The 23,215-nt window shown below is 36.1% G+C and overlaps 3 protein-coding genes across 6 annotated transcripts in view; 1 reads left to right on the forward strand and 2 right to left on the reverse strand.

The window, feature by feature from the left end:
- The window catches only part of phactr3a (phosphatase and actin regulator 3a), a 33,231-nt gene extending 25,083 nt beyond the window's left edge, over window positions 1-8,148 (reverse strand). For 2 of the 4 annotated variants that reach the window (XM_016497568.1, XM_016497566.1), the window contains exon 1: window positions 7,908-8,147. In XM_016497568.1, coding sequence (XP_016353054.1) covers window positions 7,908-8,013 — 106 coding nt within the window. In that variant the 5' untranslated portion in view covers window positions 8,014-8,147. Of the gene's footprint in view, window positions 1-7,907 lie in introns of all 4 variants that reach the window. The other 2 variants (XM_016497565.1, XM_016497564.1) reach the window with 1 other exon arrangement.
- A 1,847-nt stretch (window positions 8,149-9,995) lies between these two features.
- On the forward strand, window positions 9,996-18,159 carry LOC107696980 (GPI transamidase component PIG-T-like). The gene is made up of 12 exons (XM_016497569.1): window positions 9,996-10,410; window positions 12,060-12,237; window positions 12,374-12,501; window positions 12,689-12,789; window positions 12,874-12,960; window positions 13,088-13,175; window positions 13,512-13,609; window positions 13,778-13,934; window positions 14,110-14,310; window positions 15,421-15,586; window positions 15,767-15,850; window positions 16,682-18,159. Exons 1-12 carry the CDS (start codon window positions 10,032-10,034, stop codon window positions 16,932-16,934), a joined length of 1,920 nt encoding a protein of 639 aa, XP_016353055.1. The 5' UTR covers window positions 9,996-10,031; the 3' UTR covers window positions 16,935-18,159.
- Window positions 18,160-19,693: 1,534 nt separating this feature from the next.
- Window positions 19,694-22,501, reverse strand: LOC107696982 (perlwapin-like). Its single transcript, XM_016497571.1, has 4 exons — window positions 22,222-22,501; window positions 20,536-20,667; window positions 20,234-20,371; window positions 19,694-19,964 (listed from the first exon to the last, which is right to left on the reverse strand). Exons 1-4 carry the CDS (start codon window positions 22,316-22,318, stop codon window positions 19,831-19,833), a joined length of 501 nt encoding a protein of 166 aa, XP_016353057.1. The 5' UTR covers window positions 22,319-22,501; the 3' UTR covers window positions 19,694-19,830.
- Window positions 22,502-23,215: the final 714 nt, after the last annotated feature.

The following is a 23,215-nucleotide window of genomic DNA, read 5'->3' on the forward strand; positions in this document are numbered from 1 at the left end:
CTTTGTGTGAATTAAACCCAGTTGGATTGATGTACTCCTCGTCTCTCTCCGTTCCTTGCTCCTGACTCCGCTCAGCAGTGCACCCGTGACAACAGGATAGACAGTACAATACAATACAGAGCAGAACACACCCACTTTTATTGTAACAGTAATCTTGATACAGTGCTATATATATATAAGAGACATAAGAAAACATAAAAGAACTGAAACTTATTTTATTTTAGCTAGTGGCCAAGGCAACATTTCTCATTTTCATTTAGAACTACAATTAAAAAACCACAATAGTAAAATAAAAACTAAATAGACATATTTTGGGGGGAAAAAACTATTCAAAATGACAAAAACACACACACACACACACACACACACACACACTCACGCACACACACACATTATAGTGAAAATATATATTAAAAAAATCGAATTCCAAAAATATTAACAAACTATAATAGTAAATCAGCGATACTAAAATAACTGGTGTATATATTTTTTAAGACTTTAATGTTGAAGCAGTCTTAGATCCAGGCTCTGCCACGCTCTACCAAGAACGCACATGAAAGATGATAATACAAAAAATAAATAAATAAAAGAGAGATCATGTTAAGTAATCCTGCTTGGTTTGATTTAGGCTGCTTTAGAAGTTCATATCCTTTTTATCAAAGGCGTTTATCTCTGTCACAGCTCATTACAAAACACTTCAAACATGGTTTTAAAGAGGTGGATATCTGTTTGATTAACAAACCCAGACAACAAAGAGACTGAGAAACACTACCAACCCCTTTTTAAGACTGCAGATTGGCAAATACTGCTTATAGCTTTATCAGCAAATCTACACTGCTTTGGTCTGCGGCCCCCTGACATTAGTGCTTATGATAAACTTGTTTGATTCCTATTCATTTTCACCGTAAGATAAGTACAATGGACTACACAAAAAGCATTTCGAACATCTCAAGCATGTTTTATAATACCCAAAAATCAAACAGTTCAACCCTTATGCATGTTATCATGTCTGTCAGAAACTTTTAGGCTGGTTGTCGGTTGGAATATTAGAACTAAACATCAACATAACACACTTTTGGGCATCAGTCACTTCACTGAATACTAAGAAATAAATAATTATTACCTTACAATCCATCTGTTTTTAAATCCACATCATTTGAACATCACAGCATCACTGTCTGTCAAAAAGTAACATGCACAATACACGGTAGTATGAGATGCATTACTTGGAAAATCCACATTACCGGATGTTTCGACTACGACATCGCTTTCTGAGAAGCACGCGAAAAATGACGGACAGAGCAGCTTCAACATGCTGTCTGTCAAAGACAATAACATACATAAGACGTAATGCACATGAGTATAAACTTGTTCTTCACTCGTTGAAATTGACCAGTTTTTATAAAATGTAGTTTATTCGCTATCTTCTCAGCTGTTTAAAAGATTAAGGCAATTATCAAAGTTTGATATAATGTTGTTTAATTTTCCAATAAAAGGTGATTCAGTTTTACATGATTTGTTACATTTAATTACCCCTTAGATGCCTTAATAGCAACATACTGTGTATCAGTGCCATTCTTGATTAAATATATATTTATAAGAGGAATTATGCATCAAAATTTTTTTGTCTATGTCATTCCCAAGAACATCCTTAATACGGTTTTAATATATACATGTCAACTCATACATCTCCAGCTCAGGCAAAACACTCAGGAGATTATAAACCTTTTATATCAAACAAACTATTTGAAGTTGAAATTCAGTTTTAACCTCTACACTCAGATGTGATGGACGCCTTATTTAATAAAGCTCATTGGCATTGGGAGAGGCTTTAAGTAAATGTATGTAAATGTAATGGAGCTGCTTACGGTCTGTCCTCTGAGACTTTGGGTAACACTTTATAATAACGTTCAGTTGTAAGTTATTTATAAGTGATTAGTTAATGATGAACTAATAATTTACAAAACGTTCATAAGCGATTAATGAGTGATATGCTCACAATCTGTGCATGTTTTGTTAATTCATTTATAAGTAATTAGTTAAAGATTAACTTATTAACCATTTACTAAGGGTCTGTTTGATTATTTCATGATATGCTATTTTTTAAGATAACTTACGACAGATTTGTAAATCATTAGCATATTACTTAATCATTTGTGAACGTATAGACATGTTTTGTAAATTATTAGTTCATCATCATCTAATCACTTGTAAATGATTTATAACTTAATCTACAAAACATAGATGCTGCTCAAGAACCATTTCGTATTATTATCAATGTTATTATCAAACAGTCATGCTGCTTCATATTTTTGTGCAAACTATAAAACAGAATTTTTCTGGATTCTTTAATAAATAAAAAGTTTGAAAGAACAACATTTATTTGAAATAGAAATCTTTTGTAACATTATTGATGTATTTAGTCACTTTTTATCAATATAATGCATCCTTGCTCAATAAAAGTATTGGTTTCTTAAAGAAAAAAATATGATCCCAAACTTTTAAACACTGTTGAACTCATCATAAAAATCTTCTGAGACTAATTAATCTGAGCTATGCCATCCATTATTATATCTTAATATTCTTACGTCAATAATTGTCTTGGTTTATTTCTCTCTTTTTTTTTTTTTGCTATTGTTTTAGGAGAACATTTGAGACAAAATTGATACTTAAATGGTATATAACTGTTCAGTTTCCTGAGCTATGAGTTTTAAAATAATTTTGTAGTTGTAATTTTATAGTTTTTATTTTTTTATTATTTATTTTTGAGACAACCTGTCTCCTGTGCTTTGAAAGAGTTATTTGACATTTTATTTAGTATTTTTGTTGTTATTGTTGTTACTATTGTTTTATTTGAAACATTTGAGACAAAATAGATACTTAAATGGAATATAAATGTTAAGACTCCTGAGCTATTCATTTTTATTATTTAGTCATTTTATAGTAGATTAACTATAATGTTTTAATACTCTTGTTGTTATTATGCTCCGGGGTATCTGCCTGTTTCCATCATCCTGGAAAAAGTTTATACTCGTGAGAGTCAATCAGTGAAGCTAATTTCTAATTTGAGAGCTGCAGTAATCAAACTGTATGACTGAAACGTCACTGTTTTCTACAAACTCAGTTCTGAATCCTCCCTTTCTCTTTCACTGTCACACATGCAACCTCAAAAATACGAAACGTTTTGCTTCAGATATATACACAACTGAAAAGACAGCCTGTGATACGCCTTATCTGCTCTGTGTTGTATCTCTGGGGAGGTCGCTGAGCTTGTTGTTGTGTTCAGTTTTCACGCCTGAGGAGAGCTAGGAGCCGCTGAACTGTGCTTGACAAGGTCAGGTCTAGTCTCCTCTTGTACACTATGCGGTGCATATACCTTAGTCTGCATTAAGGAAAGACAATCCCAAGCTGGAACGACACCTAAGGATTTTTAAAGGCAGAAGCTACTGACGTATGCTTCTGAGAGAAATATAGCCACAATCTTTGCAACGGTTAGAACCACTGTTGTTCATACTTAGGGTTAGGGATTTGAACACACCCTACACAAGTCCTGATCTTCAGCACATATCAGCAACTGACACCTCATTATGTGGTTTGTTGTGGAAAGGTGTGATATTATTTTTCACATACTCGCACTGAAGGTGGCACCCCAAACCAAGAGATCAGAATATCATAAAGCGGTTGGCTTTTTGGTTTCAAGCAAGCCACAATCCTGAACACCCTAGCAACACCCTGGCAACCACTGCCAATCATTCTTTGTGCAGTCCATTCAGGATTCTGCAGTCAACTCCACAACTTGCATTTTTGTCTTATTTCTACAATTTTTCCACATAAAGAAAACATTAAACTGGGGGGGCAAATTAGCTAATCAAAATGCATAATTCAGAAACCAAACGTGCATTCAAAGCAATGGACTTTGACTCCATCAGCAAGTGTTTAAAGGAGAGAAAAGTTCAGATATGAGGCCCATTCAATTGACAAAAATACATAGGCCTATTTTATATTTTAAATATTTAATAATATGTCATCTCACTGTGTGTGTGTGTGTGTGTGTGTGTGTATGTGTGTGTGTGTGTGTGTGTATATATATATACACACACAATATACACACACACACACACACACAGTATTTTTCAACATTATTTTACTGGATATGCATTTTGAATGAATGCAATCACTGATAATATTATTATAAACTGCAAAACAAAATGCAAAAACAAAATGATGTTTTCATTGCATGCAGTGATAAGAAGAGACCATGATAAATTGTTAAATGGTAAAAATATTAAAGAATGATTTAAAATATTTAAAGTGTCACTGATTACATACTGTACTGATTCAGTGCAAGTGTGCAAGATACTGTCTAACACAATACTGTACTTTCAGTATTTACAGTTAACTGTACTCTTAGCATCACTAACACAAACTGCATAAGAACATCAGGATTACTGCTGCAAAACAATACAAAAATGCCAGAAATATTGTTGCAAGCTGCAGTGAATTCATTCATTTTAGACCCCAAAAATGTTTGAAAAATGTCCTGTAAAATCCTAGTGGAATAGTTTGTTAGCAAATTTGTAAAGATGTACTTGAGGGAAGGAAAACAAACGTTGTCCTGTCAAAATTCATAATCACATTAGATGTATTTCTGTGCTGATCTACAGCATGATGCTGCCTATCAAGAAACAGTGCACTGTCAAGATAAAATATCACACAACTAATATCAATGTCTTGTGTGGATACCAGATAAGTAAAATACATACAAGCAGTCATGATCAAGATCTGTCAGCTAGGCTAAACTCTGAGCTTGTTTGCCTTGTACCTTCTACGTTTCATCTAATATTTACCAGAACTTCATACCGAGGGCTCTTACCCTTAAAAGACAACTGCTCATATCAACAATAACAGCAGCACAAATGAAAGTAGCTTTAGTGAAACACTGATACTGCCTTTCAAACCACTGCACAACCAAACACAGGAGAATTCCACCATCTTCTTAAGAACACAATCACAGTCAGTCTAAAACAATACTGTTTTATGCAAATCCAAAGAGCCAAAGAAGTGAGAGATGCATGAAAAGAAATATCAAGGACTTTCTGGGCTAGACCTTTTCATCAGTGCTCGCACCAGCCAGCACGAGGGAAGCTGATGAGTCATAGCACCTCAGAACACCGGCCTTTGCACCAACCCCTTATGTGTTATTTACAAAAAACTTGAAAATATGGTTACATATAGCCAGTGTTGGGGGTAACGCATTACAAGTAACGCGAGTTATGTAATCAGATTACTTTTTTCAAGTAACTAGTAAAGTACAAGTAAGAGAGAGAGAGAGACTGAGATTTTGAAAGTGAGCATAATTATTAAGGATGATTTTCCTAATACAATATTCAGTACATATTGGCTTGTGCACAGGACATAAACAAAAACTGAAAAAGATCTAAGGAGTTAAGATGCATATATAATTAAAATCCTTAAATCAGTCTTTAGTCTCTTTATAAAGTGTCTTGAATACCACAAAATGTTCACTTTATCTCAGTTACAAAGTACAAAAATGCTTCATTTTCATCTCATTTTTCTGGGGCACGAGGTTCACCAAACTGTGAAGACACTTTTAATGTGTAAAGAGGTGTGAAGTGAGCAGGGCATGTGGTGCATCATAGAATCTAAATTTAAGACTCTTTTCATGAACTTGATGATAATCTTTTCTGTCTCTCTGTCCTCCTGTTCAACCTTTGAAGCATTTGTTTTACTATTGGGCAGAGTTTAAGAGGTTAACGCATGCCTCTAAGAGCTATGAGCAGTGCCACTCAAATCAGCTCTTTTTTCTGTTGAGCATCTGCCCAAGATTAATCTAGACATGTATTCGCTCTGTATTTAAAGGTCTAAAAATACCTGCACTCAACAGTGAACAGTCTCTTGTAAAATTGTGCTGCTCCCACACTGTCAGAGTGGAATGAAAGTACCTGCGGATGTCATGTTACATCTGATTTTTTCATCACTAAAAAGAGAAAAGGTTAACATGACTCTTGGCCTCATTGATTGCTAGCACAGCCATGATGAAATAGTGGTCCCTACAGAATAAACCAATAAAGCTAAAGGTGACACTGCAGGGGATTCAAAGATGACATCTTTATCGCAATAGATTGAAAAAGATCAACTGGTATTTTCTCTTATTCTTTCCCAAGACAGATTGCTTGGTCGTTGTGCATTATTTCCACTCCACTTATACACTGGACCTCACGTTCAAAGCAAAGCGCTCCTGGTGACAGAAGCTAAATCTCATTAAAGCATGTGCAGGTCATATTTCACAATAAATTCAAAATATATATACAATTTTAGGACTATTATAATAAATATTTACATTTTTTAATGACAATTAACCACATAATTTGCCTAAAAATATTGCAACACATTTGGACATTTCACTTTGTCACTGTCATGATATATTCATATTGTGTGTGTGTGTGTGTGTGTGTGTGTGTATGTACACAAAATATATCAAGACAATTACAAAGTGAAAATTCCAAATATGTTGCAATATTGTGTATGTATATATTATATATTGTGTATTTATGTGTCTGTGTATGTATATAATATATTCTTATATGTACAGTATATATAATATATTTTTACATACACACACACACTTTTTTTTATTATATACAGAATAATATATATATATATATATATATATATATACACACACACACACACACAATAATAAAGTAATTATTAATAATGTGTTACCTTGACAATTAAGCCATTTCACCCAAAAATTCTCATTAAATGTAACACATAGGACTTTTTTAAATTCCTATGTTCTTTATGGTGATTTACAGTAAAACAAAAATAGATTTCAAACATTATATTAAAAATGTAAATAACACATAGATCAATATATTAAATAATATATTAAATGTTCAGCATGATTCAAGCAACACAACAATTACTGATGCATACATAGCTAAATAATATATAATTATTTTTCACAGTACTGAGAACTGATGTGCTTAACTGTTTTGGAAATAAAGGCACAATGCAAAAAAAAAGAAAAAGAAAAAGAAAAAAAAAAGTAGGAATCCTAAAAATTGGACTTATTTTTCTCTCTCTTTCTGGTTTCTTATTATAGCACAGTCTTGTATTTCTTTCCTCTGAATTTGGGGTGTAATATGACCCGGACATTCTTGACAGGCTAGGTTCCATGAGATTCGCCCATTCTATAATGACAATGAATACAATTTCAGACCACAGCAAACACAAATCACAGACTCTACGAGATGTGCTTTTTGTCCACCATCAAGAAAAGCTGCTGTCTGTACAGCATCTAGAAGCCTCACTACACCAGTTTCTCCAGGAGACACCATTGACCCGCTCTGTTGAAGCAGGAGCAGTGAATGCGCAGTCTCAGTGCGGAACGAAGGTATCAGACACACCAGCCAATGTTGCCAAAGCAGCAAAAAATGCATCTCATTTCATCAGGTCCTCAACAGCAAACCTGTATTAAACGATCACTGAGATGCACAAGGAAGGATGTGCACACGAGACAAAAGACGACGAGGATCCTCCCTCAGTGAAAAATAGGATGCAAATCTTTTTGTCTGCTCATTTTGAACGGTAGCATAAGCCACAGTTGGCACAGACTGTCTGCTATGCTGTTTTCTGTTATAGCGACCATAACACAGATCCATAGGGAAATATTACTATGGTAGCCAGATGCATTTCATCGGGATACAGACAGAGCATCAAATGCGGCGTAATTTGATTGATCTCAGTCTTGCAGCGCACAACACTGAAATGAAAGTGAGGCTATTAACGCAGATTATGGAGCCACTTTCACCTCCATCGCGCGTGGAAATGAAAAGCGCTTATTCTGATGGCATCTCCAGACAATAAATGCATCATCTTACCTGCGCTGTGCGAGAGATCAATGCCAGACTCGCTGAGGATGTTCGGGTCACTTTGAGATCTGCCTCTGTGCAGAAGACATTTGTCTATTCCGTCCGATGAAGCCATGAGGAGCTATGAATAAAATATTGAAATTCCTTTCAGAGGTAGTCAAACCCGACGGTGAGGCGGATGCGTCTCGGTCTAAGAGCATCCAGCAGCAGGCATGCTGACTTAAAACCCTTTACAGTGACTGTGTGTGTGTGTGTGCGCATGAGGGAGCGAGACCGAGTGTGTCTGTCATGAGGGCTGGGGTATTTGTGTGTGTACGCGCGCGCGCAGATGCCACCTTTATCCACTTCACAATGACCCACTGACAAGCGAGCATGCGCTCGGAATCACAGGATGCTAGCGAAGGACGTGTTTACAGTGCCTTCTTAGATGAGTGCATTCGTTTGGGCTTTTTACAGTAGCCGTGTTTCGTTTGGAACGAATCGGTGTCTTTGAAAGGAATGAATCTTTTAAAAAGTGAAGCGTCATATTAAGCTCGCTATAGTCTCTTGTTCTTGAGGCGCTTGACCAATTTCGTGTCTTTAAAGAAAATGGCTTTCGATTGAGTCCTGGGACATTTCATGTTTCGAATCCCACATTTCGAGATTCGGATCCAATCGGATTTGGTTGGTGAAGGTATTGAATGAAATTGGACATCTCATTCGGGAACGAACTGAATGAACGTAGAAATGTGTTCGTTTGAGGGAAAGAGTGCAGAAGAATTATAACTGATGACCGTACATAATAAATGAAAATAAATGATTTCACTCGACTCGTGTAGCGTTGAGTGAGTGACTGAATGATTCAAGAGACTCACTCAGACACACTTGTCGCAAGCCACGTTTACACCAGATATATTTATAAAAAATAAAAATAAAAAAAACTTTTAGCGGCCAGTTTTGTCGTCTGCCGCTTTCAGTGGTCGAGCGCTTTAAAGCTGGGTGGATTTTAAAATGAAAATCTGAAAAAAATTCTGAAATCATTAATGAAACCTACTCGTCCTTGGCCACTGAACAAAGCTGAACGAATCTTTTAAAGCAAAATAATTCGAATGATTCGAATAACTGGGTCAGACAGAGTCGTGTAGTTACTGTGAAATTAAGCAGCTTTCTGATTACCTAATTACTTGTTCTTTATTCTTATTAATATCTAATTAATTATCCATAACACACACACACACACACACACACACTTGTTACAAACTACTGGTTTAACTCTGCAGAATAGGCCACTGAACAGTGTTGGGGGTAACGCATTACAAGTAACGTGAGTTACGTAATCAGATTACTTTTTTTCAAGTAACTAGTGTGTCTTTGTTTATTGCTGAAGTGTGTTGAAATTTCTTCTTCTGCATTCTACTGTACGGACGTAAATTTACTTTCCCTTCAGCCTGAGGCTTATTCATTTCACTTTTGGTGTGAAAAGGCTTTTATATTTGCCAAAAATATAACTTTTTTATTTTAAAAACAAACAAGCAAGCCCTGTCCAGATTTTAAAAGTAACGCAAAAGTAACGTAACGCATTACTTTCCATCAAAAGTAACTAAGTAATGTAATTAGTAACTTTTTTATGGAGTAACGCAATATTGTAATGCATTACTTTTAAAAGTAACTTTCCCCAACACTGCCACTGAATGAATATGAATCGTTTAAAGCAAACTAATTAAAAGCATTCGAATCACTGGAACTTGTAGCTTCCAAAAGCGACACCGCAGACAGAGTCGTGTAGCGACAGTGAATTGAACTAATGTAGTTTTAGCAGCGTTCTTGTAAGAATGAATAATAATAATAACTTGTAACGTATTATTAATAACTACATGATCATTTATAACATCAGAACCCTTGTAATAATACCATTCAACAGTCCGATGGGAATTAGCTTATATGAACTTAATCCGAATAAAGTTAATCTAAAATGTATCTAACATAAATGCTCATCATTTTGTTTAATTTACTATTTATTGTTTATTCTGCTGCGCTGATCAATTTTTAGATTCTCGTCTCCCATTGGTCATATTTCTACATACCCTTCTCTGATTGGTCAATGCTGGCAAGCACATCCAGGAAGTGTGTGCAGCAAGGGAAGCTGTGGCAAAAATGGCAGCGCATAGGTGCGGTTTGTCTCTAGTATTCATTTTGATTTTCTCTAGTTTAGCATGCCCCAGTAGTTGTGACGCGCTAGAAAAAGCAAACGAGAATACAGGAGAAAAACAGAGCGTTTCAGACACGCCACGAGAGGTGAATACCGACGGCAGTATCGCCGCAGAGGATCTGAATGAAAGGCAATGGCAGTCCACTGATGTTGAGGTGGACAGAAGCGATGGCACCAAAGACAGCGAGTCTTTTACAGCAGCAGCAGCGAGAGATCAGTTTCAGGAGGAGCTGGTCATCCGGCCCCTGCACTCCGGAGACATTTATGCCAGCTTCCAGTTCCGCACACTGTGGGACATTGACTTCCTGCAAGAGCGACAGAAGGGTGAGTTATCATCGCTGTAGTACTGTCCCATTGCACTCAGACTTTGTCTCTGTGCAACAGCAGTCAAATGGACTCCTTTACTCATTTCTTTGTTCCCCCATTAAATAATAACAATTGTAAAGTCGTCAGAATTATGAAATATCACAGATGGAGGTACAACTGTTTGTTGTGAGTTTACATGTGTGCTGGACAATTATTAGCTGCATTTCTTTCACTGTCTGGTCCAATTTATCCATTAAAAATAAATGAATGAATAGAAATCTCGTGTAGACAAATTAAAAACTAGTTTCAAGCATTTATATATAAGCCTTCAGATCAAAAAGTTACCGATTACAAAAAACATGCTGTAAATTCAGCCAAATGTAGTGCCTTGAAACTAATAAAAGTAAGTATAGTGTGGTGTTTATGAATACAATTAATAGACTTGGCTAATAAAATTCATTTTATGCGCAAAGTCTGTTCATTTTATTCATACTTTACCATACTTAATTTTATTTGCTGGGTCTATTCTATTTTCATATTTTAAAAACTACACCATACTTTAGTTGTATTGACATTCTAATTAATTTTACTCCTCAAATGTAATTCCTTGTAGTCAAAACTAATCAACTAAAGTATAATGTAGTGTTTTATGGGGATAAAATGAATAGACTTAAATAATAAAATTAAATATGGTATAGCATTTAAAACATGAATAAAATGAATAGGCCTAATGAATAAAATTAAGTATGGTGTAGTATTTAAAATATTAATAAAATTAATAGATTTAATTAAAATAATTATGGTGTAGTGTTTATGAATAAAATGAATGGACTTGGTGAATAAAATAAAATATGCTACAGTATTTCAATTCTGAATAAAATTAATAGACTTCAGTTAATAAAATTGATTATGGTTCAGTGTTTGAAAAATGAATAAAATGAATAACTTAGTTAATAAAATTAAATATGGTATAGTATTTAAAATATGAATAAAATGAATAGACCTGGTTTATAAAATTAAGACTGGTATACTGTTTAAAAATATGAATAAAATGAATAGATTTCAGTCTATCAGGGATTAAAGTTTTCTGTCGCTACGACAGATTTCCATCAGTTCATAAAGACAGTCACTTGCTTCATTCCTGAATGATTCAGCCGTTTGAACGAATCAATTGAATGAATGATTCAGTGATAAAATCAGTGACTTGCCGCCACCTGCTGGTGGATTTAGTTGAATTTTTAGCGTATAATTTCAGTTATTTAAATTATTTAATATTTCTGTAGTCAATGTTTAATGTTTTAAATATAAAATTTTGAATACAGAAATATTAAATGATTTAAATATCTGAAATTATACGCTAAAAATGAAACTAAATCCGCCAGCAGGTGGCGGCAAGTCACTGATTTTACCTCTGAATCATTCATTCAATTGATTCGTTCGAACGGCTGAGTCATATAGGAATGAAGCAAGTGACTGTCTTTATGAACTGATGGAAATCCGTCGTAGCGACGGAAAACTTTAATCTCTGGTCTATACTCTATTCTGATGATTATGCTTTGTTGGAAGTGAAAGTTTGCTTGAAGAGCTAATCCTTGCCCAGCAATGTTTACCAAGTATCACCTCTAGTCCTAACATTTGTTTTCAAGATTTGTCTTTTTTGCCTACAGTTTCTCATTACCGGCTGTTCCCCAAATCCCTTGGTCAAGTGCTCTCCAAGTTTTCAGTGCGAGAGCTGCACATCTCCTTCACCCAGGGCTTCTGGAGGACCATGCAGTGGGGGCAGCCCTTCATCCCCTCTCCACCTGGAGCAGAGCTGTGGGTGTGGTTCCACGACACAGTGAGCGAGTGAGTGGTACCTATATGTGCTTAAATTAACTGTGGAAGTCGAAGAATCCCTGATTTATAAGTGCATTAGTTTTATTCTGCAAAAATGTAACTCCATAATGAACTAACAGTCCCCTGACTTTTGTTCAATTCTCAGTGTGGATGGAAACTGGAAGGAACTTACCAACGTCCTCTCTGGAATCTTCTGTGCATCTCTGAACTTCATTGACCTGACCAACACCGTACAGCCCAGTGCTTCTTTTAAACCGCTGGGTCTGGGAAATGGTACGGCCCTTTCTGTGAATTATAAAGCAGCATTCAAACTGACAGTGATTTGCAGTGATGAAGCAACTGAAGCTCATTCATTCTTGCCAACCTGCACTGATTCAAATGAAAAAATGCATGTTAATGATCTTATTGTAAACGATTCAACCATGCATGTTTCATTTTTTAATTCTTTCTCTCCACACAGCTACAGATCACCGTTTTTTACGTTATGCAACATTACCACGTGAAATCGTCTGCACTGAGAATCTCACACCCTGGAAGAAGCTTCTCCCTTGTGGTTCTAAGGTTCAATATCATTGCTTGTGATTTTAATAACTGGTTATTCTAAAGAAGCCATGAATTCATGCATTTGCTTTTTAATTTCTTCAGGCAGGTCTGTCAGTTCTCCTGAAGTCAGAGAAGCTGTTTCACAGCAGTTTCCATTCCCAGGCTGTTCACATCAGACCTGTCTGTCAGGTCAGCTTTCTTTAACAAAAAAAATAAATAGATAAAAAAAAAATTCCGAAATTATATTCTGGCTCAGGTTGTACATTGTCTGGAAAATTCCTTGCTTCCTGATGACCCTCAAGATTTTCTCTTTTAGGATGAACAGTGCACAAGTAAAGCGTGGGAGCTGAGACAAACTCTAAATGTTGTGTTTGATCTCTACACTTCAAGCCAAGGCAAAAAGGGTGAGTAATAAATGAACGTTTGATGATAGAAGACTTTCTCTTTTCTTATTTCAGTGTGCCAAATAGCCATTCGTAGGTTGATTTACCTCAAGTGTGGAAAAACTGTGATGCTTTCGAAACATTGCTCCCTATGAGAAACAATTAAAAAACAATGGGAACATGTGAAATCTAAATTAAAAAGAAAAATCATAAAAGCATAAAAATGGGCTTGACTTTGCAAAAGCTTTGGTGCACCTTAATTTTGCATTTCAGTGTGGGGTTTCTAGTGACAGAAACTTGAAACAATACTATGCTCAGTCCATCTGTGTATTAATTACTACCTTCATCTTTTCACAGAATGGTCTTTGTTCAAGATGTTTTCTCGAACTTTGACAGAGGCTTGTCCTCTTGCTACTTCTAGTAAAATCTATGTGGACATCACAGACAACCCTGAGGTGAAACTTAAACAACAAAGCTTTTTGATGCTTTGATGTTTCTCTAAATGGGAAATAAAACTGGCTAAGAAGTATTTTTAAATCCTAAATTGCGTTTTAGAGTTTCCCATCCACTGTAGCCGACTGCTGTTCTCAGTCAGTTTGAGTTTTGTGCTGTTTGTCCAACAGGGGGAGCTGTTTGAGTTGAATCCTGTGACTCCTCTGCTCAGCCAAGCTGTGGTGCTGGGGGATCGTAGGACATATTCCGTGTTTGACCTGACCAGAGCTGAGACGTTTGGCCAGCTATGTTCACTCAATCTCCTTCTGCGCTGGAAAGGAGACAGTGGTATGAATGTGTTTGATGGGTGTTTTTTGCATTGTCTTTGTATCGATGAACTATTTATGTTATCGTTACAAAGTGAGAATCTGTACTTTGGAACATTCTAATTTTTTATATTCGTCTGTGTTAATAGATCAGTCATGCCGACTTGATTCTGTGGTTCTTTCACCTTGTGCTTTAGGCGATATGCTGCGTCCCCTGCTGCATGCAGAGCGCTACGTGGCTGGTTTTGGGCTGCAGACAGGGGAAATCCACACTGTCATCTATAACAACCATCCATATCGAGCTTTTCCTGTGCTGCTGATGGATTCAGTGCCCTGGTACCTGCAATTGTACATTCACACCCTGACAGTCACCAGCAAGTCCCGTGATAACAAGCCCAGTGAGTAGACACATAACCACAGTAGTATCTGTGCAAAAAATATAATCTACTCCAACTTTGTGTGCTTTTTATATATTTATCACTTGTTTTAGGGGCAATTCTTCAATTAAGGCCTCTTTTGACTTCCAGTACTTGAATCATGAAAAATGCTATATCTACTATAATGTAAATTTACTTAAAATGACTAAATATTTCCTATGTTCAAATGTCCATGCTGCCGTTCTGGCCTTTTCATTTTTCATTGGCATCTTAAGATTCATTCGTTCATTCATTTGTTTATTTATTTGTTGGGAAAAAATAATATTAGTTCTTTAAAATTCTGATTCTGATGAACTGATCTGTATATATCAGTGGTCTGATGTAATGAAAGTATTATTTGTTTATTACTGACATTATTAGACTATTACTGTACATTACCTTTCAAAAGTTTGGGGTCTCTAAGATTTTTTTTTTTGAAATGTGTTTGAGCATTTTTGAATATATGTGTCTCATGCTCACCAAGGCTGCATTGAAGAAATCAGAAATACAGTAAAACAGTAGTATTGTGAAATATGATTACAGTTAAATTAAAATCTATTAAAATGTTGATTATGGTTTTTTGGTGCTTAATATTTTTGGGGAAACCATGACACATTTTTTCTTGATCCCTTTATGAATCGAAAGTTCTAAAGAAGAGCATTTATTTGATATAGAAATCTTTAGTAACATTCTAAATGGCTTTACTGTCATTTTTGTTTAGTTGAATGCATCCTTGCTGAATAAAGGTTACTTTATTCTTACTGATGTATCAGTATTGAATATATATACAATGTTTTGTACACTGAAATACCAAATGTATTAAGCAGATTTTTTTTTTTTTTTTTTTACTATTTTTAATTGTTAATTAACTGTAGAGGGCATGTTAAAACGTCTGGATAGGGAACAAGCCCAAAATAGAGAATTCTTGCCAAATGTTTCAACACTCTTCAAAATGAGGAAGTATACATTTAAAAGTCACAGTAAGCAGTAAGTTTAAAGCGTTCACAAACTTTTCCTTAGTGGACAGAACAAGACCCATGCTTGTGAACACAGAGAATACAGCCGTTATAGACCTTGTGCCTTCTCCTGTAGGTTACATTCACTACCAGCCTGCTAAAGACCGCCATCGTCCTCATCTACTGGAGATGCTGATCCAGTTACCCCCTCACTCTATGACAGAGGTCACTGTACAGTTTGAAAGGGCCCTGCTCAAATGGACTGAGTACACACCTGATCCCAACCACGGATTCTACGTTGGGTAAGATGCTTGCTTATCAAGTATTTTGAAAGATCTTACCTGTCCAGAACACCTCCAGCTTCTTTCGCAAGATAGGATTTTGTCTTTTCTTGCGATCCTTGACTAAATATAATTGTACAGATTTTATCCGGTGTGCCACTCCCTTTATCTGATTGATGTACTATAAATATGTTATTGCAGTTCATCTGTGGTCAGCGCCCTTGTGCCAAGTATGGTTGCAATGAACACCAACTTCACACAAGACCAACCGTTGTTTAGCAGTTTGTAAGTATGAATTGGCCTTGGTTTTTCCCCCCAAAAATGAAAATATGCTGCAAATACACTCCACACTCCAGGCCATTCAAGATGTAGATGTGTTTGTTTCTTCATCAGAAACTTATGAAATTTATCATTACATACACCAATGGATCCTCTGCAGTGAATGGGTGCCGTCAGAATGAGAGTCCAAACAGCTGATAAAAACATCACAATAGTCCACAAGTAAACCACACCGCTCCAGTCCATCAATTAATGTATTATGAAATGAAAATCTGCGTTTTACTGCTTTCTGCAGTGATGTCGTCTCGTATGAATAAGAAGAGAAATATGCACAGATCATGCACCATTTACAAGCAAAAACAGTTCTAAACAAATATGTGGGTGGATTTTGATGTGTGAGGACAACGGGATTTTTTTCTTTACTGGATGAAGCATTATTATAGATTATGGATATGGCCAGAAGCAACGATTTGAGGTTAAAAAAACATCTTAATGATGGATTTGTTTCTTACAAATATACAGCTTTTTGCTTCACAAGACATTAACTAATGGATTGGAGTGGTGTGGATTATTGTGATGTTTTTATCAGCTGTTTAGACTCTCATTCTGACGGCACCCATTCACTGCAGAGCATCCACTGGTGGTGAGCAAGTGGTATAATGCTACATTTCTCCAAATCTGTTCTGATCAAGAAACAAACTCATCTATATCTTGTATGGCCTGAGGGTGAGTAACTATTCAGCAGATTTCCATTTTTGTGTGAACTATTCCTTTAACAGTAAGAAAGTGTACCTTATATGTTTTCTTTCTTCATAACGTTTCACCTTTAATTTCCAGTGTCCCAGTCAAAGAAGAATCAAGCTACTTTGTGCGAGTGTACACCGAGCCACTGCTGGTAAATCTACCCACCCCTGACTTCAGCATGCCCTACAACGTCATCTGCCTCACCTGCACGGTGGTCGCGGTGGGCTACGGCTCCTTTTACAACTTGCTGACCCGCACCTTCCAGGTGGATGAACCGAGCCTACCGCTGGAGAAGCGATTGGCCAACCTCATCCGTCGCATACGGGGAGTGCCACTGCTGGCCTAAACTGCCGAGAGCAGGTTTGCCGCCTGAAATGTCCATATTAGGCAGCGGAGAGCATCATGGTGCTTAAACGGCAGCTGCTGGAGTTTTAAGATGCTTTTCAGCCCTGGAAAGACTCAATGCCAAGTGACTGTTCTGAACTTCTGTTGAACAAATGAGCTGCCAAGATGGATTAGCCTCCTTTTTATGTTTTGTTTTGTTTGGGTTTTGTTTTCTGAGTCACATAAACAAAGATTAGCCACCTTCTTATGTTTTGTTTTGTTTGTTTTCTGAGTCGAATAAACAAAGATTAGCCACCTTCTTTTGTTTTGTTTGTTTTCTGAGTCACATAAGCAAAGATTAGCCACGTTTTGTTGTTTTGTTTTGCTTTGTTTGTTTTCTGAGTCACATAAGCAAAGATTAGCCACCGTTTTATGTTTTGTTTTGCTTTGTTTGTTTTCTGAGTCACATAAGCAAAGATTAGCCACCGTTTTATGTTTTGTTTTGCTTTGTTTGTTTTCTGAGTCACATAGGCAAAGATTAGCCACCGTTTTGTTTGTTTTCTGAGTCACTTAAGCAAAGATTAGCCACCATTTTATGTTTTGTTTGTTTTCTGAGTCACATAAGCAAATATTAGCCACCGTTTTGTTTTGTTTGTTTTCTGAGTCACTTAAGCAAAGATTAGCCACCATTTTATGTTTTGTTTGTTTTCTGAGTCACATAAGCAAATATTAGCCACCGTTTTGTTTGTTTTCTGAGTCACACAAGTAAAGATTAGCCACATTTTTGTTTTTTGTTTTTTTCTGAATCGCATAAGCAAAGACATTTTTGCAATGTTGTTTTGGAAAATGTTAGCTTGCTGCCACGTGAACATTTCTCAAAGGAACTGCATGGTTCGGGCATCTGGGAGAAATATACGTGGAAGAGGGATGTTAAGTCCTCTCCGTTTACTCCACCCTTTTGAGAGCGTGACCAGGCCTCATAGAAACACAGACACTACAATCCAACTACTGAAAATGGATGTCTAAGAATGTGGCAAATATTTTCCATGTTCTGTAATGCACTGATATTTAAATATGTGTTGTTTTGAAGGATTGGACTTTTTTTTTTTTTTAGTGTTTTGTTTTTATTCTGTGCTTTTGCCTGTGGGCTGACCGCATAATGACCTCCAGATTGGGTGTTATTGAGTTGAAATTTTGAAGATCTTAACACTGGTTAACTTTCCCATAATAAACTGACTAGAAACCCATAACGTGTTAAGAACAGTTTGACTCTTTAGTGCAACTTTTTTTTTCGTGCCTCAAGGGATTTTGTGGAAGAATGTAATGGGTTTTTTTTTTTGGAGGGTTTAGGAAACTATTTAGCATCTCATTCAGCTGTGCCATTCTGTTTGAATTACTGTATGTGAAAGAGCCTCTGCATTGGCCGATTGTAAATCTTTCTGTTATATGACTTGGAATTTTATAATATATAAATGCACTTAAATGTAGATGTACAGATTTCCATTAACTTACTGGTTGTTAAACTAAAAAGTATCACTGATCAAATCAGACTGTCCAAGCGCCCATTATCAGCTTACCTATTTTTGCCCGGCACTGCTGACTCAAGTATGTCGGCTACAATGTGTCCTAACTAGGCACAATACAAAACAAATTTCCAGAGACAAGCAATCTGAATGTCCACAATGAATGTGAAACTGCTGTGCAACATGATACAATCCCAGCCAATCAGAAGAGATTTGATGTTTAACGTATACTTATGAAAGGGATTTTGGACTAGTGGGATTTGGAGTGGACAGAAATGGAAGCCAGTGATCTGGATTTTCTAAATAATTCTAAAGGTTTCAAGTATTTTGATTTAATAACCTCAAATATATATGTATATATTATTAATATCTTTCATCAAGGCTGCTTTTATTTGATTAAAAATACAGTAAAAAGAGTAATATTGTGAAATTGTATAACAATTTACAATAACGGTTTTCTCTTTTAATATATGTTAAAATGTTATTTATTTCTGTGATGCAAAGCTGAATTTTCATTAGTCTTTTTTCAATTCTTCATTGTCACATGATCCTTCAGAAATCATTCTAATATGCTGATTTGCTGCTCAAGAAACATTTCTTGAACGTTTCAAAAGAACAACATTTATTATTAATATCTAAAGTTTATAGACCTTTTGATCAAATTAATGTGTCCTTGCTGATTAGAAGTATATTTTTAATCCGACTAACCCCAAACTTGAGTATTGTAGTGTATATTTACAAAATATTGAATATTCAAATGTGTTTCTTACACAAAAGATGTGAACTTTGCTCTGTTTCCCTCCAGACAGAATTCACAGTCTGTTCACATTCCAGGAAGCTGATGCACACTAACCGCGATTCAGCTCAAAGTTTCATCATTTTTGCACTTTCTTCTCTCTTTACATGATTAAATCGCCAAAAGTACAGTGCTACTCTGACTGTTTCATTTCTGGTAACGTAGTACTTTAGTTCAAGGCTTTTCCATCACTGTCATGTTTTTGCTGACAAGTGTTTTGACCCTTTTGCTGCTAAGCTCCTGGAGAGGATGGAAACAGAGGTCTCTTTCAGTACAAGACGTTTTGCATGTGTTTGGGTCTCGGGGAGGGGAACTTGTACATTCCTAAGCACTGATGCCCATGAGCTGTTATGTGAGAAAAGAACAACCAAACGAACTCTGGCATACCAAAAATACCAACTCTTCAATGAAGCAATTTTCTTTGTTATTTTGTGGCCAAAAAACTCAACCACTGATAGAAGGTTTACTGAAACTATGAGGTTTATTAGGCGGTTATAAACGGGAAACAACTCCTATGAATAAAGCATGGTACAAAAAACTCAAGTATGTATGATTATGCAAAATCAATCTTCCATTGACTCTTTCCTCCTAAGGTTAAATCAGCACGGTTCACTGCATGCATGACCGCAGGTGGTTGGGCAACATTTCTGTTCAGCAGGGCACTGGCCATCATGGTAACAGTATTCTGCACACATTGGAGTCCCCTTCGGTAGAGCACATCGACCAGGCTTCACTGCATGGACACAGACAAACAGTGTTCAGTCTCAGATATACTGCACAAAACACTCAAAGCAACATCATTTTACTTACAGAGTGAATTGTACTATAGGTATTATTTCACGTCAATTCATTTTGTAAAGCCACCCTGTGCCTGGAACAATACTATATTATATATAATATATAATAATTATTAAATAAAAAAATACAAACAGAAAGGCAAACCCAAACATTTAATAAAAAAAGAATACAATAAAATAATATTCATACCTGTATAACTCATACCTGTATATGGAGCCATGCATTCATGTCCACATCCATTGCTGCAGCATTTCTCATTGTTCGGACAGTCACTGTCATTGACACAGAACTCGGCACACATTCCTGCTCCAAATTTTCTGCGTGGACACACTCCTGGCTTTGCTGTTATACAGACACATGACAGAGACACCATAGCACTGCATGCTGAATGCATTACTGTAGAAAGTTATTTTTTAAGTTACAGCTAAAATAAAGATCAATGGACAAAAACACTGTTTCAGTATTTCTATTAAATGAAATGTAGTGTTCTCTGGTGTATTTCTTACTGAAAGCAGGCGGCACACACACAGCCCCGCAGTCAAAGACACAGCATTTGTGTCCTCCAGAGCAGTCTTTATCAGAAACACATCCCCGACTGGACGGCACGACCGTCAGCTTCGCCGGACAGTGAGCCACCTCTACAGAAGAGCAGCATTACAGGAGACACCAGGGACTGATGTAAGAGTTTGACTCAGCATCTGTTAGTCAGTGGTTTTCCAGTACGTGTCTCAAACTTTAGTGATATTCACAGATGTATCTGCTTCAAATTAAAGTTAGATTCATGCCTAAACTGCGTCCGTTTCAAATACAAATTGCTAACCTAAAATGATTTTTAGAGGTTGTAAATAAAACAGAGTAGTGCAGTATGTTTCACAAGAACATACTATTTCAGTCTTTCTACTTTTTAAAATTTCACTTTTAATTCAAGGTGTTTTCTTTGTAATTATTTGTGAAATTCACTAGCAATTGAAAACTACCAAATTTTTCTCAGTGTAACTCTGTGTTGTAATAGTGAACAGTAATACTAATAGAAAACATCAGTTAACATTTTGTTCATTCATTTACTGTTGTAACCAACCCAAATGTATTTATTCAAAATAATTGTTATCCTCATGACCTCATCCTCATCATCTTGAGCATTCAGATTCAAAACAACAAACTCAATAATACATACATTTGATGGCATGCATATCTGGTCAAAACGATTTGTAACCATGTTAATATTAACATCCTTGTTTTACTGTAAAAAAATAATGATTTTGGTCTTTCAATAATATTGGTCACTGTATGTGTTTTTCCTGAATTTATATATTTAATCTGAACTAATGCACACAGTTCACCTTTCACTGGAAGTCTGTACTGAACGTTTGTAAATTGTAATGTGCAGAGATGCCTAATATCATATCATATCATATCATATTTTGTAAGCAGAGCTGGGCAGATTACTTACAAATTGTAATCAGTTACTGAATTAACCAAAATTATAGTATCATAATCCATTACATTACACATTTTAGGTAATGTAATAATCAGACTATTGATTTAAATGTGCTATATCTTGTACCATATTAATATAACAATACAAAGAGTAATTAAATATAGCCTACTCTATCTGTTGTCATCAAAATATCATAAAATGAATCAAAATAAAACACTTACTGAAAAAAATGCAAAACATGAACATGCAAATGTGATACTTCAATATTCAAATATTTATTTTAAAATCTCAGGGGTAGTTAAATATATTAAGTGAAAGGATCAGATGGGGAAAAACGTTGGTGGAATTACAATGGTAAAGTTAATCAATAATTCAAATAAAAATGACTGTGTTCATCAGTAGTTGATGCAATGTTGAAACACTTCTTAAACCTGAAGTTATTTTTGTAAATCCAGAGGGTGAATGCTGTGAACCACGTGACTAACGACTGATCTCTGCGTGAATGTCCACAAACCTGGACGACTTATATAAGCAGCAGGCTAAAAGATGAGTTAGAATGATGATGAGAGTTAAAAAGATAAGAGGAATTATGGAGATCAATAAATTATGAATACATTGTTACTGTGGGAATAATATGTAGTCATGTAATCTATAAAAAAGTAACTGTAGTCTGATCACTAGGATTTGAAAATGTTATTTAATGTGATTACAGGTACTTCATTCTTGGAATTCTTGGAATCATGGATCTTCTCACCTGTGCAGTTTGGTCCTGAAGCCGCGTCTGTTGTGCTCAAGCATCCAGACAGACACAATAACAGCACACTCCCCAAACAACACACGCGAGCCGTCATCCTCTCGAGCTGCAGTCACACAATGAACTGCTGGAAAAGTCAGAGAGTCAGGAGGAGCGGAGCTTCGAGATCCTTGCGCGAAAATGAGAAGAAGAAAAAAATCATCTACTGAACCCCGCGACGGCTCTGCTTATTACTTCAGAATAGTTTTACCATCGGGTCTGTAAAAAGGGAACAGTAAATACTCATGCTTCAAGTTGTTTTTGTTTGCGTTTTTAAAACGATGTTTTAAAATAGTGTGTATTCACGCCCTACGGTTCGTCAAATATTACCAAAAAAAGTTGTCCAAAGAAATCATACTTTTCTCCAGACTAGAAAGTATTGCCTGCGGGCCGCGCCAGTCAGCCAATCAGAACACTTGAAGCCCGCTCTCAACCAATAGCGTGAGTTGGAGGCGGGACGATCTGTTCTGGCAAACAATAAAACATGTGGGCACTGGTCACCTAAGTGTAAGGTGTGTATGTAGTGTATGTATGCTTTATATATGTTAGCATCTCAGTGGTGGTCGCTTAGCTGGCACATGCAACCACAAAATACTCAGAACAATGCCATTTGTACTTAATGGGTAGCCTACTCAGTTCCAGAAGTATGTGTATTTTTTAAATCACTTTCGCTGTCGTGAAACACTTAACGGTTTCCCTTTGCTAAGGGAAGTGTTTAAAGGGGTGAATATGATGCGATTTCAATTTTTCCTGGAGTGTTACAAGCTCTTGGTGCATAAAGAAGATCTGTAAAGTTACAAAGACTAAAGTCTCAAATCCAAAGAGATATTCTTTATAAAAGTTAAGAGTCAACCACGCCTACCTAAAACGGCTGTTCTAACACGCCCCCACATACCTACCTCACTATGTGGGAAGATTTGCATAACGCCTCCCAGAAAAAAGCAAAGAAAGAAGG

Source organism: Sinocyclocheilus anshuiensis, unplaced genomic scaffold, assembly GCF_001515605.1.
Source record: "Sinocyclocheilus anshuiensis isolate Anshui unplaced genomic scaffold, SAMN03320099.WGS_v1.1 scaffold130, whole genome shotgun sequence".
NCBI lineage: Eukaryota > Metazoa > Chordata > Actinopteri > Cypriniformes > Cyprinidae > Sinocyclocheilus > Sinocyclocheilus anshuiensis.

Excerpts from the sequence above, each read along its gene's own strand:
- LOC107696982 (XM_016497571.1), bottom strand. The coding sequence starts at position 22,318 with ATGACGGCTCGCGTGTGTTGTTTGGGGAGTGTGCTGTTATTGTGTCTG. Across the intron at positions 20,372-20,535 it reads GTGTGTGCCGCCTGCTTTCA|CAAAGCCAGGAGTGTGTCCA; the intron begins GTAAGAAATACA and ends TCTGTATAACAG. Across the intron at positions 19,965-20,233 it reads ATGCATGGCTCCATATACAG|TGAAGCCTGGTCGATGTGCT; the intron begins GTATGAGTTATA and ends GTGTCCATGCAG.
- LOC107696980 (XM_016497569.1), top strand. The coding sequence starts at position 10,032 with ATGGCAGCGCATAGGTGCGGTTTGTCTCTAGTATTCATTTTGATTTTC. Across the intron at positions 10,411-12,059 it reads CCTGCAAGAGCGACAGAAGG|TTTCTCATTACCGGCTGTTC; the intron begins GTGAGTTATCAT and ends TTTTGCCTACAG. Across the intron at positions 13,610-13,777 it reads ACATCACAGACAACCCTGAG|GGGGAGCTGTTTGAGTTGAA; the intron begins GTGAAACTTAAA and ends TTTGTCCAACAG.